At 53.7% G+C, this 15880-nt stretch overlaps 2 protein-coding genes across 2 annotated transcripts in view; one reads left to right on the top strand and one right to left on the bottom strand.

Moving 5' to 3' along the window:
* LOC144279334 (alpha-1B-glycoprotein-like) overlaps positions 1-15880 on the top strand; it is a 937253-nt gene that overhangs the window by 363284 nt on the left and 558089 nt on the right. The gene's annotated exons all lie outside the window — the stretch shown is intronic.
* Positions 1-15880, bottom strand: part of LOC144279241 (immunoglobulin superfamily member 1-like) — a 77362-nt gene that overhangs the window by 6493 nt on the left and 54989 nt on the right. Inside the window, 3 exon segments of the mRNA XM_077840731.1 lie at positions 6476-6711; positions 6713-6755; positions 7988-8260. Coding sequence (XP_077696857.1) covers positions 6476-6711; positions 6713-6755; positions 7988-8260 — 552 coding nt within the window.

Raw genomic sequence — 15880 nt, forward strand, 5'->3', positions numbered from 1 at the left:
AGGAGGACAGTGAAAGCAGACACCATGATGGGGCAGTGAGGAGCCCCTCAGTGCTGCCACCAACGCCCCAGTGCCCAGCTCCACCCAACCTGAGGCCCGAGTGCGAGCGGAATGAGGAACAGCGCCAGGGGCTGCAGCCCCAGGAAGCCCGTGATGTGGTCAGCCCCTTTCTTCCCCATCAGATGGTTTCTCTGCAATCTCCTGCCCAAATCTACCACGGTCAGAGCAAAGCCAGCTCCCTGCCACGCCCAGCAAACCACATCCCCTCCTGCAGCTGCCTGGCCCCACCCCGCCCCGCCATGATCTCCCAGCCCCACATGGGAGCTGCCCAGTCCGGGGACCAGCTGGGAGCAGGGCAATCTCAGGAGGCATCAAGAGGTGCCCATGTTGCCCTGACCTTTTCCAACAGGCCCATCTAGCCTCCCTGGAGAAGCAGCTCAGAGCAGAGGAAGGCTTCCCCCATACACACACAGTGCCCCCCACGGAGTGCCCCCCTCCCATGAAGCAGGGCAGAGATTCCTTCCTGACCCACCCTGGAGCATGAGGGTGGATGGGGCCTGGCCAAACTCCTTCCCAGGTCGTGTCGCTGCAGAATCTATTCTTCGCCCAGTGACATGGCACAGAGATGGGACGGGTGGCTGGGAGGGGTTGTGGTTTCCGGTCCCCGTGAGTGGGGGAGGAAGGAATAAATGTAGATCCTGAGTTGTTAAAGGAACAGCCGATAAATCCGTGAAAGGGGAAGTCTGCCCAGAGCCGGCGCTCACGTCCTGTTTCTGGTACTGCCAGTGAAACTCTGAATCATAGAATATCAGGGTTGGAAGGGACCTCAGGAGGTCATCTAGTCCAACCCCCTGCTCAAAGCAGGACCAATCCCCAACTAAATCATCCCAGCCAGGGCTTTGTCAAGCCTGACCATAAAAACTTCCAAGGAAGGAGATTCCACCACCTCCCTAGGTAACGCATTCCAGTGTTTCATCACCCTCCTAGTGAAAAAGTTTTTCCTAATATCCAACCTAAACCTCCCCCACTGCAACTTGAGACCATTGCTCCTTGTTCTGTCATCAGCTACCACTGAGAACAGTCTAGAGCCATCCTCTTTGGAACCCCCTTTCAGGTAGTTGAAAGCAGCTATCAAATCCCCCCTCATTCTTCTCTTCCGCAGACTGAACAATCCCAGTTCCCTCAGCCTCTCCTCATAAATCGTGTGTTCCAGTCCCCTCATCATTTTTGTTGCCCTCTGCTGGACTCTTTCCAATTTTTTCACATCCTTCTTGTAGTGTGGGGCCCAAAACTGGACACAGTCCTCCAGATGAGGCCTCACCAGTGTCGAATAGAGGGGAACGATCACGTCCCTCGATCTGCTGGCAATGCCCCTACGTATACATCCCAAAATGCCATTGGCCTTCTTGGCAACAAGGGCACACTGTTGACTCATATCCAGCTTCTTGTCCATTGTCACCCCTAGGTCCTTTTCTGCAGAACTGCTGCCTAGCCATTCGGTCCCTAGTCTGTAGCAGTGCATGGGATTCTTCCTTGCTAAGTGCAGGACTCTGCACTTGTCCTTGTTGAATCTCATCAGATTTCTTTTGGCCCTCTAATTTGTCTAGGGCCCTCTGTATCCTATCCCTCCCCTCCAGCGTATCTATCTCTCCTCCCAGTTTAGTGTCATCCGCGAACTTGCTGAGGGTGCAATCCACACCATCCTCCAGATCATTAATGAAGATATTGAACAAAACCGGCCCCAGGACCGACCCTTGGGGCACTCCACTTGATACCAGCTGCCAGCTAAACATGGAGCCATTGATCACTACCCGTTGACCCCGACAATCTAGCCAGCTTTCTATCCCCCTTATAGTCCATTCATCCAGCCCATACTTCTTTAACTTGCTGGCAAGAATACTGGGGGAAACAATGTCAAAAGCTTTGCTAAAGTCAAGGAACAACACGTCCACTGCTTTCCCCTCATCCACATAGCCAGTTATCTCGTCACAGAAGGCAATTAGATTAGTCAGGCATGACTTGGCCTTGGTGAATCCATGCTGACTGTTCCTGATCACTTTGCTCTCCTCTAAGTGCTTCAGAATTGATTCCTTGAGGACCTGCTCCATGATTTTTCCAGGGACTCAGGTGATGCTGACTGGCCTGTAGTTCCCAGGATCCTCCTACTTCCCTTTTTGAAAGATGGACACTATATTAGCCTTTTTCCAGGCATCCGGGACTTCCCCGGATCACCATGAGTTTTCAAAGATAATGGCCAATGGCTCTGCAATCACATCCGCCAACTCCTTTAGCACTCTCGGATGCAGCGCATCCGGCCCCATGGACTTGTGCTCGTCCAGCTTTTCTAAATAGTCCCGAACCACTTCTTTCTCCACAGAGGGCTGGTCACCTCCTCCCCATGGTGTGCTGCCCTGGGCAGAAGTCTGGGAGCTGACCTTGTTTGTGAAGACAGAGGTAAAAAAAGCATTGAGTACATTAGCTTTTTCCACATCCTCTGTCACTAGGTTGCCTCCCTCCTTCAGTAAGGGGCCCACACATTCCTTGACTTTCTTCATGTTGCTAACATACCTGAAGAAACCCTTCTTGTTACTCTTAACATCTCTTGCTAGCTGCAACTCCAGGTGTGATTTGGCCTTCCTCATTTCACTCCTGCATGCCTGAGGAATTTTTTTATAAACCTGATGCAGCTACCCTGTTATACACCACAGTTCTGGGAGGGGAATGGGGTCTAGTGATTGGGCGGGACGGGCTGGGAGCCAGGACTCCTGGGTTCTCTCCCTGGCTCTGGTTTGGGGGGGTGGGATCTGGTGCTTAGAGAAAAAGGACACAGATTCGAGCCAGCCCCCTAGAGGTGAAAGGCCCCATGTCCCTTCCCCAGCCCATTCCCGGGGCAGCAGGTCTGCACAGCTCAGGGCCTAGGGCAGAGCTCACAGCGGGTCGACAGCTGCGCAGAGTTTCCCTCTCCCCCCTCAGGATGCTGCGAAAGGGACACAGGGGATGGGAGAGAGCTGACCAGCCCCCCAGAAAGGGGAGGGGGCAAGATCACGGGGACAGAGCTCAAGAGAAACTGGCCCCCCCGGCAGATGCCCCAGCTCTGGCTCCCCAGCTCATTTGCCCTTCACCCCCCCTGACATTCAGGCATTGGGGCCATCAGCCCCCCCATTCTGCCCCCTGGCCTGCGTCCCCTCCCCCATTCTGTCCCCCCAGCCTGTAGTTCCCTCACGTCCACCCCATCATGGCCCCTGCCTTCCTAGTTCTGACCTGTCCCCTATCCCTTCATCCCCCGTTGTGCCCCTCATGCCCCATGTCCTGTCCCCTGTTCTGCCCCCCATCCCCCTGACCTCCCCGTTGTAGGGAAGGGACACCTGGCTGACCTCAGTTAAGTGGCCGCCCCTTCGCCCCCTGCAGCCCTCGCAGGGCAGCTATGCTGGCCCCTGGCTAAGATGGCCAACGCCTCAACCTGGGGGCAGGAACAATCCTGTCCCCCCTGTGATGGGTTGGATCACAGGAAACCCCCGTGGGACTGCCAACTGATTTGCTGAGACTTCTTCTGCCCCTGCTTTCCCTGCCAATTTGGGACTCCACAACCCTGCCTGGTTTGAGCCAGACACGCTATCCTGTTACAAATCAAGACCCAGGTCTGAACAACGTCCCACAAAAGCTGCAGGCTTAACTGAAAACAGATTAAGAAATGTTCCTGTCTCCAACACCCAGATGCCCAGTTCCCAATGGGGTCCAAACCCCAAATAAATCCGTTTTACCCTAGATAAAGCTTATAGAGGGTAAACTCATAAACTGTTCGCCCTCTATAACACAGAGAGATATGCACAGCTGTTTCCTCCCTCCCTCCCCCCACCCTCCCAGGCTCGGTATTAATACATACTCTGGGTTAATAAGTAAAAAGTGATTTTATTAAATACAAAAAGTAGGATTTAAGTGGTTCCAAGTAATAACAGACAGAACAAAGTTCTAGGCAGTTCTTAAGTATCTAGGGGGTGGGGTAAGGGTGTGTGATCCTTGCAGAGCACTAGAGGGCAGGTGTGTGCAGGGGTCTGGACACAGAGAATGGCCGACACCCTGTTTCCTGGCCACTGATGGCCTGGGCCCTTCCCCCCTGCAAGGTGAGAGCTAAAGGGTTGGAGAACAGGGTTATCAGGAAAGGAGGACTTGTGGCACCTTAGAGACTAACCAATTTATTTGAGCATGAGCTTTGGTGACCTCCTGGCCCGGGACAGGGACAAAGCCCAGAGGAGGAGGGGCAGGAGGGAGTTTCAGTTTGGGGCTGGCTGGGGACATGGAGTGAAGGGCAGACGTGATTGTCTGGCTCACTGCCCCCCAGAATGGACCCAGCTGAGGGGTCCTGTTCTCTGCACCTACAAGCTCTGTGTTAGACCATGTTCCTGTCGTCTAATAAACCTCTGTTTTACTGGCTGCCTGAGAGTCACGTCTGACTGCGGAGTTGGGAGGCAGGACCCTCTGGCTTCCCCAGGACCCCGCCTGGGCGGACTCGCTGGGGGAAGCGCACGGAGGGGCAGAGGATGCTGAATGCTCCGAGGTCAGACCCAGGAAGGTGGAGCCGGGTGAGCTGTGTGTCCTGCAGACAGGCTGCTCACAGAAAGGAGACTGCCCCAGAGTCCTGACTGGCTTCATGGGGAGCAGATCCAGAGCATCACCCAGGGAAACCGTGACAGTAGCATAAAACATATTCCAGTTATGTCAAATATACATTCATAAGCATATTTCCATAAAGAATTATGGGGTGTGTCATGGACTCCCAGGTCATGCCCACTCTCAGCCCCGTACGGTCCCTGGGAAAAACCCCCTTCAGTGCGACAGCCCTTCTCGGGGGTCCACTCTCTCTCGGGGGTTAGGCCCCTCCGCCTCCTGGAACCGCACCTCTCTGAGCCTTAGCACACCTGTCTCTTGCCATGGGACCCCTCAGGCAGTCCACTTGCTCTGGCACCCCAGGGTCCCCACTCCCAGAGGGAATAATGCCCCCCTGATCTCTAGCCCGGAGCGACTCTCAGCCAGCGTAACACAGGAGGGTTTATTGAGCATCTGAACCCAGCACAGGAAACTCTCTGGGCCTCAGACCTGGCCTCCCTCAGCACAGCACATCCCAGTCTCCCCTGCATCCAGGTGGGCTCTGCCTGCTCCCTCCCTCCAGCCCCAAGCCCCCCTGCTTCCCAGCTGGGCATCTGATCTCACCGGCCCCAAGCCCCCCCGTCCATTGTCTTCTCTCCAGGTAAACAGGGTCGCCTGGGCCCCCTCTCCCCTCTTCTGTCCTCTGGCTGGAACCGGCTGGTCAGGTCACCAGGATCCTCTCTTCACAGCCCATTGTCCTTTCACTGGCCGGACCAGCTGTGACTCCTGAGCTGGGCCTCCCGGTCACCAGGTCACCAGTCGCTGGGGTCTCCATTCTCCAGGGCATTGACCGGGGTCCCAAGTTCCGTCGCACGTCCTCTGTACCAATAAACTCCCTCTCCCACCACCTCGTGAAATCAGTAACACTCAGGGAAACTGAGTCCCACCTACTCTGCATGCAAACCATTGGAAAAACCAAGGAAAAGCCAAGAAACGCCCCCACTTCGTCACAGTGGGGAGCAGGGGTTGCCCCTATTGTTAAGGGGACATCATGGGCCCCAGAGAGGGAGGTTATTGCCCTAGATCTCCTCCTAGATCATGCCCCTTCCCTGAGATCCCCCCACAGCTTCCAGGCAGTGACCTGCAGGGCAGGAGTCATCGGGGGAGCTGGGGGTCTACCAGTGGTGGAGGGGCAGTGGGGTTGTTTCTCTATCCCCCCATCTCAATGAGCCCCTCCCCGAGGTGTCTGGGCCCCACTCACCTGGATTCACTGCCCCCGTCCCCCCCAACCAGCCCTAGCCCCTGGGCACCACGAGCCTGTTTCCAGAGCTGGTTTGATGGTACCTGGCCCTGTGCTGCCTGGGCGGGTGGGAGTCGGCGCCACTCCAGGCTGGGTCAGGTTGGTTCCCCCTGTGGGAATAAAACAAGCACCTGTCAGGGGCCGGAGGAGGGACTGAAACAGCGACTCAGTGATCTCTCCCTCTCCCCACCTCGATTCAGCATCGCTCGTCACTGTCATTCCCGGAGGCAGGGGGGAAGGATTTTTGTGGCTGGGGACGGTGCCGGCTTGGCAGCCCCTGGGCCCCAACTCATCTATGCATCCCCAGAGTAGGGACAGCCCTGGGAAAGGCCCCCTGCTCTGATGCTGTCCCTGGGGGCAGGGATCCCCCTCCCTCGGCCCCAAATCTCCAGCAGCTGCTGCTGCTCCCAAGTTGGGGACCCCCACCCCAGTCCTAGTGACTCCATCCCCGCTTCCCAAACAGGCATCTCCTCTGCTTTGCCCAGGGCTCATGGCGGAGCCTGGCGCTGAGCATCCTGTCAATGCGGAGCTCCCCCGAGTGTCCGGCTGGGCATCGGGTTGGGAGTGAAGATGCCAAGCCGGGCCCTTCACCTGCTACCACCAGCTCCACGGGGTCACTGGGCTCTGACCAGACAGGCAGGTCTGCTTTGGTGCTATATCGGCAGCTGTAGCTCCCTGTGTCTCTCCGGCTCACACTGCTGATGGGAAACTCAGCCATGTCCCCAGCCGGCTCCGCGTCCTGCAGCCCGTTCGGGTTTCCATCTTGGTACAGAAGGAACCTCACGTTCTGGTGCCGACCCCGACACCGGATGCTCACGGCTCCCCCATCTGCTGGGACTCAGGGAGATGGAGGGTTTGGGGTAGTAGGTCTCTGCAGTGAGAAGGAGACAGGCCATGAGACAGACCCCGGCACAGTCTCTGCACCTGTCCTCACCGCACGGTCCCAGACATGGGACCCCTGGGAGAAAACCCAGCCAGAGGAACCTCTCCGAGATCCCAGAGATTCCTGGGAGCTCCGACTGAAGCTGCCCGAGGACCTAAATCCACAGCACCCCTCTGTACCTGTCTATCTACTTAATGGGCCCCCCCAGCCCAGTGTCCCCCCTCCCCATCCCTGCCCCATGGGATCAGATCCCTGGGCCCATCCTGCCAGTATCATCCCCCCACCCCCCGGATCAGACCCACAGGTCCTCACAGCCGCTGTCTCGTACCCAGCAGCCGCCAGCAGCTGCTGCGTCTCTGGCAGGCGCTGGGAACCTCTCGGGCTGGCGGCACCGGGCAGGGCCAGATTGTGTCTGGTACAACAACACCCGGCTCCTCCCCAGCGCTTCACACCCGCAGATCTCACAGCGCTTCACAGAGGGGGCAGGGCATCAGCCCCATTTTACAGAGGGGGAAACTGAGGCAAAGAAGAGGGTAGGGACTTGGCCAAAGTCCCCCAGAAAATCATGGCAACACCAGGAACGGCAGCCAGCTCTCCTGAGTCCCAGCCCCTGCGCTCTCCCCACTAGGCCACACGGCCACCCAGGGAGTGTCAGCCCGCCTCAGGGCCGTAGTCCGTACAGCATTGGTGGGCTAGTGGCTACAGTAGAGGACTGAGATCCAGGGTTATATCCCCAGCTCTGGGAGCAGAGTGGGGTCTAGAGGTGGGGGTGGGGAGGCCTGGGGGCCATAATTCCTGGGTTTGATCCCAGCACAGAGAGGGGAGTGGGGTCTAGTGGTTAGATCGGGAGGGGGCTGGGAGTCAGAGGTGCTGGGTGCTGCACAGACACAATGAGAAAAAGCCTCCACCCTAAAGCCAAGCCCTGACTATCTAACCAGACACGAGGTACAGGAGGAATGATTGTCCCCAGTTCATACAAGGGGAAATGGAGGCACAGGCGGGTTGAGTGACACCCCAAGGTCCCCTGGGGGCAGGGATCCCCCCTCCCTCCGCCCCAATCTCCAGTGGCTGGGAACCCCCCAGTGACTCCGTCCCCACTCCCCAGCCGAGCGTCCCCTCTGCTGGGCCCATGATGCTGAGCATCCCATTGGCATGGAGAACCCCTGTAGGTCAGGCTGGGTGTGGGGCTGGGAGCCGGGACGCCGAGCCGGGCCCCTCACCTACTACAACAATCCGCACGATATCACTAGGATCCGACCAGTTGGGCGGCTCCGATCCAGAGCGAGATCGGCAGCTGTAGGCTCCTCCGTCTTCCCGCCTGGCGCTGGGGATGGTGAATTCAACCCCGCCCAGCTTCCAGATTTCGATTCCACCTTTATACAGAAATAACCTCCTGGCCTCGCACCAACACTGACAGTGGATGGTGACGGCTCCCCCCAGGGCGATCACCTCGCTGGGGCTGGCGGAGATGGAGGGTCCGGGCGTAAAGAGCTCTGCGTTCACACACAAACAGGAGTGAGATGGAGAGACACAAACCCCTCCCCGTGTGTCTGTAACCTGCCCCTAGCGCCCAGCCCCAGGGACAGCGCCAGGGCTAACAGACACCTCACTGCATCCACAGGGAACCTGTGGGCCGGGTTCTGATCTCAGCCCCCTGGGGTCAACCGGGAGTCACCCCTGAGTGCACTGGGGGCAGGGCTGGGGTTAATCCAGGGGGGTTGATTTGAGGTTTGGGGGGAAGGTTCTGGGCTCAGCTAGTCTGTTCTCCCCCATCCTTAACTTTCTCCCACCGTTCATTGATACTCACGTCCAGACACCCCACTCCACTCGACCAGCCAGCAGCCCGGAAAGAAAACTGTTTGTTAGGGACCAGATCCCAGAATGACTGGAGTCTGCACCATGGTCTCAGATCGATTCCCCCCACTCCCCGCCCCCGACCCACCCATGGTGACACGCACCAAGGAAGAGGACAGTGAGATGAGAGCAGATGCCATGATGGGGCAGGGGGGGCGGTCTCAGCGCTGCCACCAATGCCTCGGTGCCCAGCTCCACCCAGCCCCGAATAAGGCACCAAGCCAGGGGCTGTAGCCACAGGAAGCCGGCGATGTCTCATCTCTTCCTGTATCCATCACACCTTGTCTCTAATCTACCGGCCAAATCTAGCGCGGACAAAGTAAGCAGAGGTACCTGCAAAACCCAGGAAATCCTGGGACCATCAGCCTGGCCAGGTGTCATGCAGCTCGCAGCATGTCCCTATGTCTGTGGGGAGTGGGGACAGGTCACCCGCAGTGTACCCTGCAGCCTTGGGGAAGGTGCACTAGGCTGGTAGCCAGGAGACCACGGGGTCTGGTCTTCAATCTTCAACTGACCACTGCGAATATTTCCGTGCAGATCCTCCTTCTCATTACTTTCTGGGTTCTAACCTGGATGATGACCCATATCGGTAAAAGTAATATGATCATGCAATTAAAGTATGATGTCATAATGCACAAGGGGGCAGAGCTAAGAGTGTTCAGGATACCGTAACTGAGGCATTTCCTGGTGCTGGAGGGTTTGACTCCGCAGCCTTCCCGCTCAGCCTGCCAACCTGCCCACCTGCGACACGAGCCGTGGCACCGTGTGAGGAGCAGGCGTGATGGGGAACACCTGGGTTTGCTGCCCCTTGGGCCCTAGCTGAGCGGTGATGATGGGTTTACACTGTAACGCCTGGTTCTAAGGGGCTTTTCTCAGCGTGTGAATTAAATCAACCAGGTTCAAAACAAAACTGGAGAAAGAAATTCCATCCCGGGCCCCAAGCCGGTCACCAGCCAGGAGAGACCCAGTGACCTTCTAATGCCCCTGTCAAGGTTCCTCCCCCACTCTGAACTCTAGGGTACAGATGTGGGGACCTGCATGAAAAACCTCCTAAGCTTATCTTTACCAGCTTAGGTCAAAACTTCCCCAAGGTACAAAATATTCCACCCGTTGTCCTTGGATTGGCCGCTACCACCACCAAACTAATACTGGTTACTGGGGAAGAGCTGTTTGGACGTGTCTTTCCCCCCAAAATACTTCCCAAAACCTTGCACCCCACTTCCTGGACAAGGTTTGGTAAAAAGCCTCACCAATTTGCCTAGGTGATTACAGACCCAGACCCTTGGATCTTAAGAACAATGAACAATCCTCCCAACACTTGCATCCCCCCTTTCCTGGGAAATGTTGGATAAAAAGCCTCACCAATTTGCATAGGTGACCACAGACCCAAACCCTTGGATCTGAGAACAATGAAAAAGCATTCAGTTTTTTACAAGAAGACTTTTAATAAAAAAATAGAAGTAAATAGAAATAAAGAAATCCCCCCTGTAAAATCAGGATGGTAGATATCTTACAGGGTAATTAGATTCAAAAACAGAGAGAACCCCTCCAGGCAAAACCTTAAGTTACAAAAAAGATACACAGACAGAAATAGTTATTCTATTCAGCACAATTCTTTTCTCAGCCATTTAAAGAAATCATAATCTAACACATGCCTAGCTAGATTACTTACTAAAAGTTCTAAGACTCCATTCCTGGTCTATCCCCAGCAGAAAACAGAATATAGACAGACACACAGACCCTTTGTTTCTCTCCCTCCTCCCAGCTTTTGAAAGTATCTTGTCTCCTCATTGGTCATTTTGGTCAGGTGCCAGCGAGGTTACCTTTAGCTTCTTAACCCTTTACAGGTGAGAGGAGCTTTCCCCTGGCCAGGAGGGATTTCAAAGGGGTTTACCCTTCCCTTTATATTTATGACACGCCCCCCAAATCTCAGCTAGGGTGAAACACTGGCTGGGATTTCTTCCTGGAGCTCTAGGAAAAACAAACAGAGTTAATAAGACACATGCAGCTCTAAATATACTACCAAGTACATAAAGACTAACAATATTTTCCACATCTCAAGGACGATTTTAACCAGTTGATTCTGGGAAACTTTCACGGGAGAGTGCATCAGCCACTTTGTTAGAAGCTCCTGAGATGTGTTGGATGTCGAAATCAAAATCTTGGAGAGCTAAACTCCACCGAAGAAGTTTTTTGTTAGTTTCCTTGACGGTGTGAAGCCACTTCAGTGCAGCATGGTCGGTTTGCAGGTGGAAACGTCGTCCCCAAACATATGGGCGTAGCTTTTCCAGAGCGTAGACAATGGCGTAACATTCTTTTTCAGTGACTGACCAGTTGCTTTCCCTCTCAGACAGTTTTTTGCTGAGAAACACTACAGGGTGGAATTCTTGATCAGGTCCTTTCTGCATTAAAACTGCTCCCACACCACGCTCGGACGCATCTGTGGTTACTAGGAACAGTTTGTCAAAGTTTGGGGCCCTTAGTACAGGGTCAGACATGAGTGTCGCTTTAAGATTGTTAAAGGCCTTCTGACACTTTTCGGTCCACTGAACAGCATTTGGCTGTTTCTTTTTGGTTAGGTCTGTCAGTGGGGCAGCGATTTGGCTGTAGTGCGGTACAAATCGTCTGTAATAACCAGCCAAGCCTAAGAAGGATTGAACCTGTTTCTTTGACTTTGGGACAGGCCACTTTTGGATAGCATCCACTTTGGCCTGTAGGGGGCTGATAGTTCCTTGACCCACCTGGTGTCCAAGGTAAGTCACTCTGTTTAGGCCTATTTGACACTTCTTAGCCTTAACAGTTAGTCCTGCCTCCCTTATGCGCTCAAGGACTTTTTGTAGATGTTCCAGGTGGTCTGCCCAGGAATCCGAAAATATGGCCACATCGTCAAGGTAGGCGACTGCATATTCTCCTAATCCCGCTAGGAGACCATCTACAAGTCTTTGGAAAGTGGCGGGTGCATTTCGCAGCCCGAAAGGGAGTACATTAAATTCATACAGCCCGAGATGTGTGATGAAGGCTGACCTTTCCTTGGCAGATTCATCTAGCAGTACCTGCCAGTACCCCTTGGTTAAGTTCAAGGTAGAGATGAAATGGGCCCGTCCCAGTTTCTCTAATAGTTCATCTGTGCGTGGCATTGGATAGTTGTCTGGGCGAGTTACAGCATTTAGCTTACGGTAGTCCACGCAAAAATGTATTTCCCCATCTGGTTTGGGAACTAGAACCACTGGAGATGCCCATGCACTGCCAAAGGGGCGGATTACACCCATCTGTAACATATCCTGGATCTCCCGTTCTTTAGCAGTTTTAGCTTGAGGAGACACCCGGTAAGGTTGGACCCTAATTGGGTGAGCATTACGTGTGTCAATGGAGTGGTATGCCCGTTCAGTCAGTCCTGGGGTGGCTGAGAACGTTGGCGCGTAGCTAGTGCACAGCTCCTGGATCTGCTGTCGCTGCATACGCCCAAGGGTCATGGAGAGGTTCACCTCTTCCACACCACCACCACATTTCCCTTCGTAGTAGACACCTTCGGGCCACTCAGCGTCGTCTCCTCCGTGGGCTGTAAACTGACAAACCTTTAATTCTCTGGAATAAAAGGGCTTTAGAGAATTAATATGGTACACCTTAGGCTTTCGGTTGGAGGTGGGGAATGCTATGAGATAATTAACAGCTCCCAGGCGCTCCTGGACCGTGAATGGCCCTTCCCACGATGCTTCCATTTTATGGGCCTGGAGCGCCTTTAAGACCGTGACCTGGTCTCCTACTTTGAAGGAACGCTCTCTGGCATGTTTATCATACCAGGCTTTTTGCTCTTTTTGAGCATCCTGTAAGTTTTCTCTAGCAAGGGCTAAAGAGGTTCGGAGGGTGTTTTGTAGGTTGGTTACAAAGTCCAGAATGTTAGTTCCTGGAGAAGGTGTAAATCCCTCCCATTGCTGCTTCACCAACTGCAATGGCCCCTTAACCTCACGGCCATATACAAGTTCAAATGGGGAAAACCCTAAACTGGGATGTGGTACAGCTCTGTAGGCAAAGAGCAACTGCTGCAATACTAGGTGCCAATCATTGGAGTGCTCATTTACGAATTTACGTATCATGGCCCCCAAAGTTCCATTAAACTTCTCCACCATGCCATTTGTTTGATGGTGGTAAGGAGTGGCAACCAAGTGATTTACCCCATGAGCTTCCCAAAGGTTTTTCATAGTTCCTGCCAGGAAATTAGTCCCTGCATCTGTGAGGATGTCGGAGGGCCAACCTACCCTGGCAAAAATGTCTGCTAGTGCCTGGCACATACTTTTAGCCCTGGTGTTGCTTAGAGCTACTGCTTCCGGCCATCGGGTGGCAAAATCCATGAAAGTCAGTATGTACTGCTTTCCTCTGGCTGTCTTTTTCGGAAAAGGACCCAGAATATCCACAGCTACTCGCTGAAATGGAACTTCAGTGATGGGGAGTGGCTGGAGAGGGGCTTTGACCTGGTCTTGGGGTTTTCCCACTCTTTGGCACACCTCACAAGACTGGACATAGGTAGAAACATCCTTGCCCATTCCCTCCCAGTGGAATGACCCCCCCAAACAGTCTTTGGTCCTGTTCACCCCAGCATGGCCACTAGGGTGATCGTGGGCTAAGCACAAGAGCTTGGCTCGGTATTTAGTTGGAACTACCAACTGTCTCTGAGGATGCCAGTCTTCCTGGTGTCCACCAGAAAGTTTCCTTGTATAAAAGTCCTCTTTCTACAACAAACCTGGATCGATTAGAAGAGCTGAGAGGCGGTGGGTTGCTCCGTGCCGCCGTCCAAGCTCTCTGGAGGCTTTCATCTGCTTCCTGTTTGGTCTGGAACTGTTCCCTTGATGCTGGAGACATCAGTCCCTCATTGGATTGTGGACCTAGGCTTGGTCCCTCTGGAAGCGATATAGGGGATGGAGCTGTTTCTGTTGACTGTGAACCGCTCTCCACTGGTGCACTATGTTGGGATTCAGGCTCCGGCTGAGCCTCTTGTGTCGGGTTATCGGCTGCTGCCAGTTCAGGGTCGGTGGGGCCCTCTGGTGTTGAGGTTGCAAGTACTGGATTCAGTGCTGACACTGGGTCTGGTGTTGGTTGTTCGGCTGGTTCCGGTTCTGGGACTGGTTCCGTCTGGGTCTCTGGGACTGGATCCACTACTGCTGTTGCAGACATTGGCCTGGGGTCCGGGTCCATCACCTCTGACCGGGTCCTGATAGAAGTTTCCGGAACAGAGCTAGGCCTCACGGCTTGTTTAGCCTGGCTGCGGGTGACCGTTCCCACCCTCTTGGCCTGCTTCACATGATTGGCCAAGTCTTCCCCCAACAGCATGGGGATGGGATAATCATCATAGACTGCAAAAGTCCACATTCCTGACCAGCCCTTGTACTGGACAGGCAACTTGGCTGTAGGCAAATTGAAAGAGTTGGACTTGAAGGGTTGAATCGTCACTTGGATCTCTGAGTTGATTAAATTGGGGTCCACTAAGGAAGCATGGATAGCTGACACTTGTGCTCCGGTGTCCCTCCACGCGGTGACCTTCTTCCCGCCCACACTCACAGTTTCCCTCCGCTCCAGGGGTATCTGGGAGTATCTGGGCCTGTGGACTTCTGGTGTGATTCCGGTGCAATGAACTGTAATCTGTTGGGGTTCTTGGGGCAGTTGGCCTTTACATGCCCCAGCTCGTTACATTTAAAACATCGTCCAGCTGACGGGTCACTGGGGCGAGGAGGGTTGCTGGAGAACGGGGTGGTGGGATGATAAGGGGTCTGGAGGGTTCTTTGGGAGGTAGGTGGGGCTTTGGGCGGCCCCCGGTAATAGGGTGTGGTCTGGGGTGGTCCCTTCTGGTCTCCACTCCAACTGCGGCCAGTTTTCTTCTTCTCTGCCACCTCCACCCATCTGGCTCCAATCTCTCCTGCCTCGATTACAGTTTTGGGCTTCCCATCTAGGATGTATCTTTCTATTTCCTCAGGAACACCCTCTAAGAATTGTTCCATTTGCATTAGGAAGGGCAAATTTACTGGAGATTCAACACTTGCTCCTGATATCCAGGCATCCCAATGTTTCACAATGTGGTAGGCATGTCGGGTAAATGACATGTCTGGTTTCCACCTTAGGGCTCTGAACCTCCGACGAGACTGCTCGGGTGTTATCCCCATTCTGACTCTCGCCTTGGATTTAAACAGTTCATACTTGTTCATGTGTTCTTTAGGCATTTCAGCTGCCACCTCAGCTAAGGGTCCACTGAGCTGCGGCCTCAGCTCTTCCATGTATGGGTCAGTAGAGATGTTGTACCCAAGGCAGGCCCTTTTGAAGTTTTCTAAGAAGGCCTCAGTATCATCACCTGCCTTGTAGGTGGGGAACTTTCTGGGATGGGAAGTGGTACCTGGAGAAGGATTGCTAGGGGTTGTTGGTATATTCTGCTGGGCCTTTATCCTCTCCACCTCCTCCACATGCTTCCTCTCTTTTTCCTTCTCCTCCAGTTCTTTGTCCCTTGCTTCCATGGCTCTCCTGTGAGCAGCCGCTTGGTGTTGTTCTGCTTCTCTCGCTGCCTCCCTTTCTTGTTCCTTCTTCAGCCGCATGAGTTCTATCTGTCTTTCATGTTCCCTTTGTCTTTCCTCAGCCTGAAATTTGGCTAATTCGAGCTGTAGTCGAGCCGCGGATTTTGTCATTCTAACCTCTCTGTTTTTAACTAACTTTACACCCGAGGTTTAGAAATAAACAAACAAAACTTGGCTGTAAAATTTTGCTGTGCTGGAATAGAATACCTATTCTCTGATAGTGATTGTCAGCCTACAGAAAAAGACAATTCCCTTGTCTCTGCTCTGGGCCCAAATTAAAGCAAAAAACCTCCAACTACTTGGAAACCTGCTTACCCAGCCCAAAGAAAAAGCAAATGGGTAGAACACACACCCCCTATTTACTTTTAGGAAGAAAAGAAAAAAAAAACCTCTGGATTGGAAGACTGTGAATTTCCCTGCAGGAGTTAAGTACCCTGCCTCCAGGCAAAGAAAACCTGCAATTCACAAAGATAATCCCCTTTTGTCTCTGCTTGGCCACAAAGCAGAGAAAAAACAAGCTGCTTTCAGTTTCAGCTGCTTTCTGGACTTCCTTTCCAAAGAGAAAAAAAAAATTTCCTTTTTAAAATCTGTATTTCTAGTTCAAAAAAATCTCAACTGGATCTCAAAATGATTTCAGGTTAATCCCACCACTATGCCACCATGTCAAGGTTCCTCCCCCACTCTGAACTCTAGGGTACAGATGTG

Source organism: Eretmochelys imbricata, chromosome 23 (assembly GCF_965152235.1).
Source record: "Eretmochelys imbricata isolate rEreImb1 chromosome 23, rEreImb1.hap1, whole genome shotgun sequence".
NCBI classification, from domain to species: domain Eukaryota; kingdom Metazoa; phylum Chordata; order Testudines; family Cheloniidae; genus Eretmochelys; species Eretmochelys imbricata.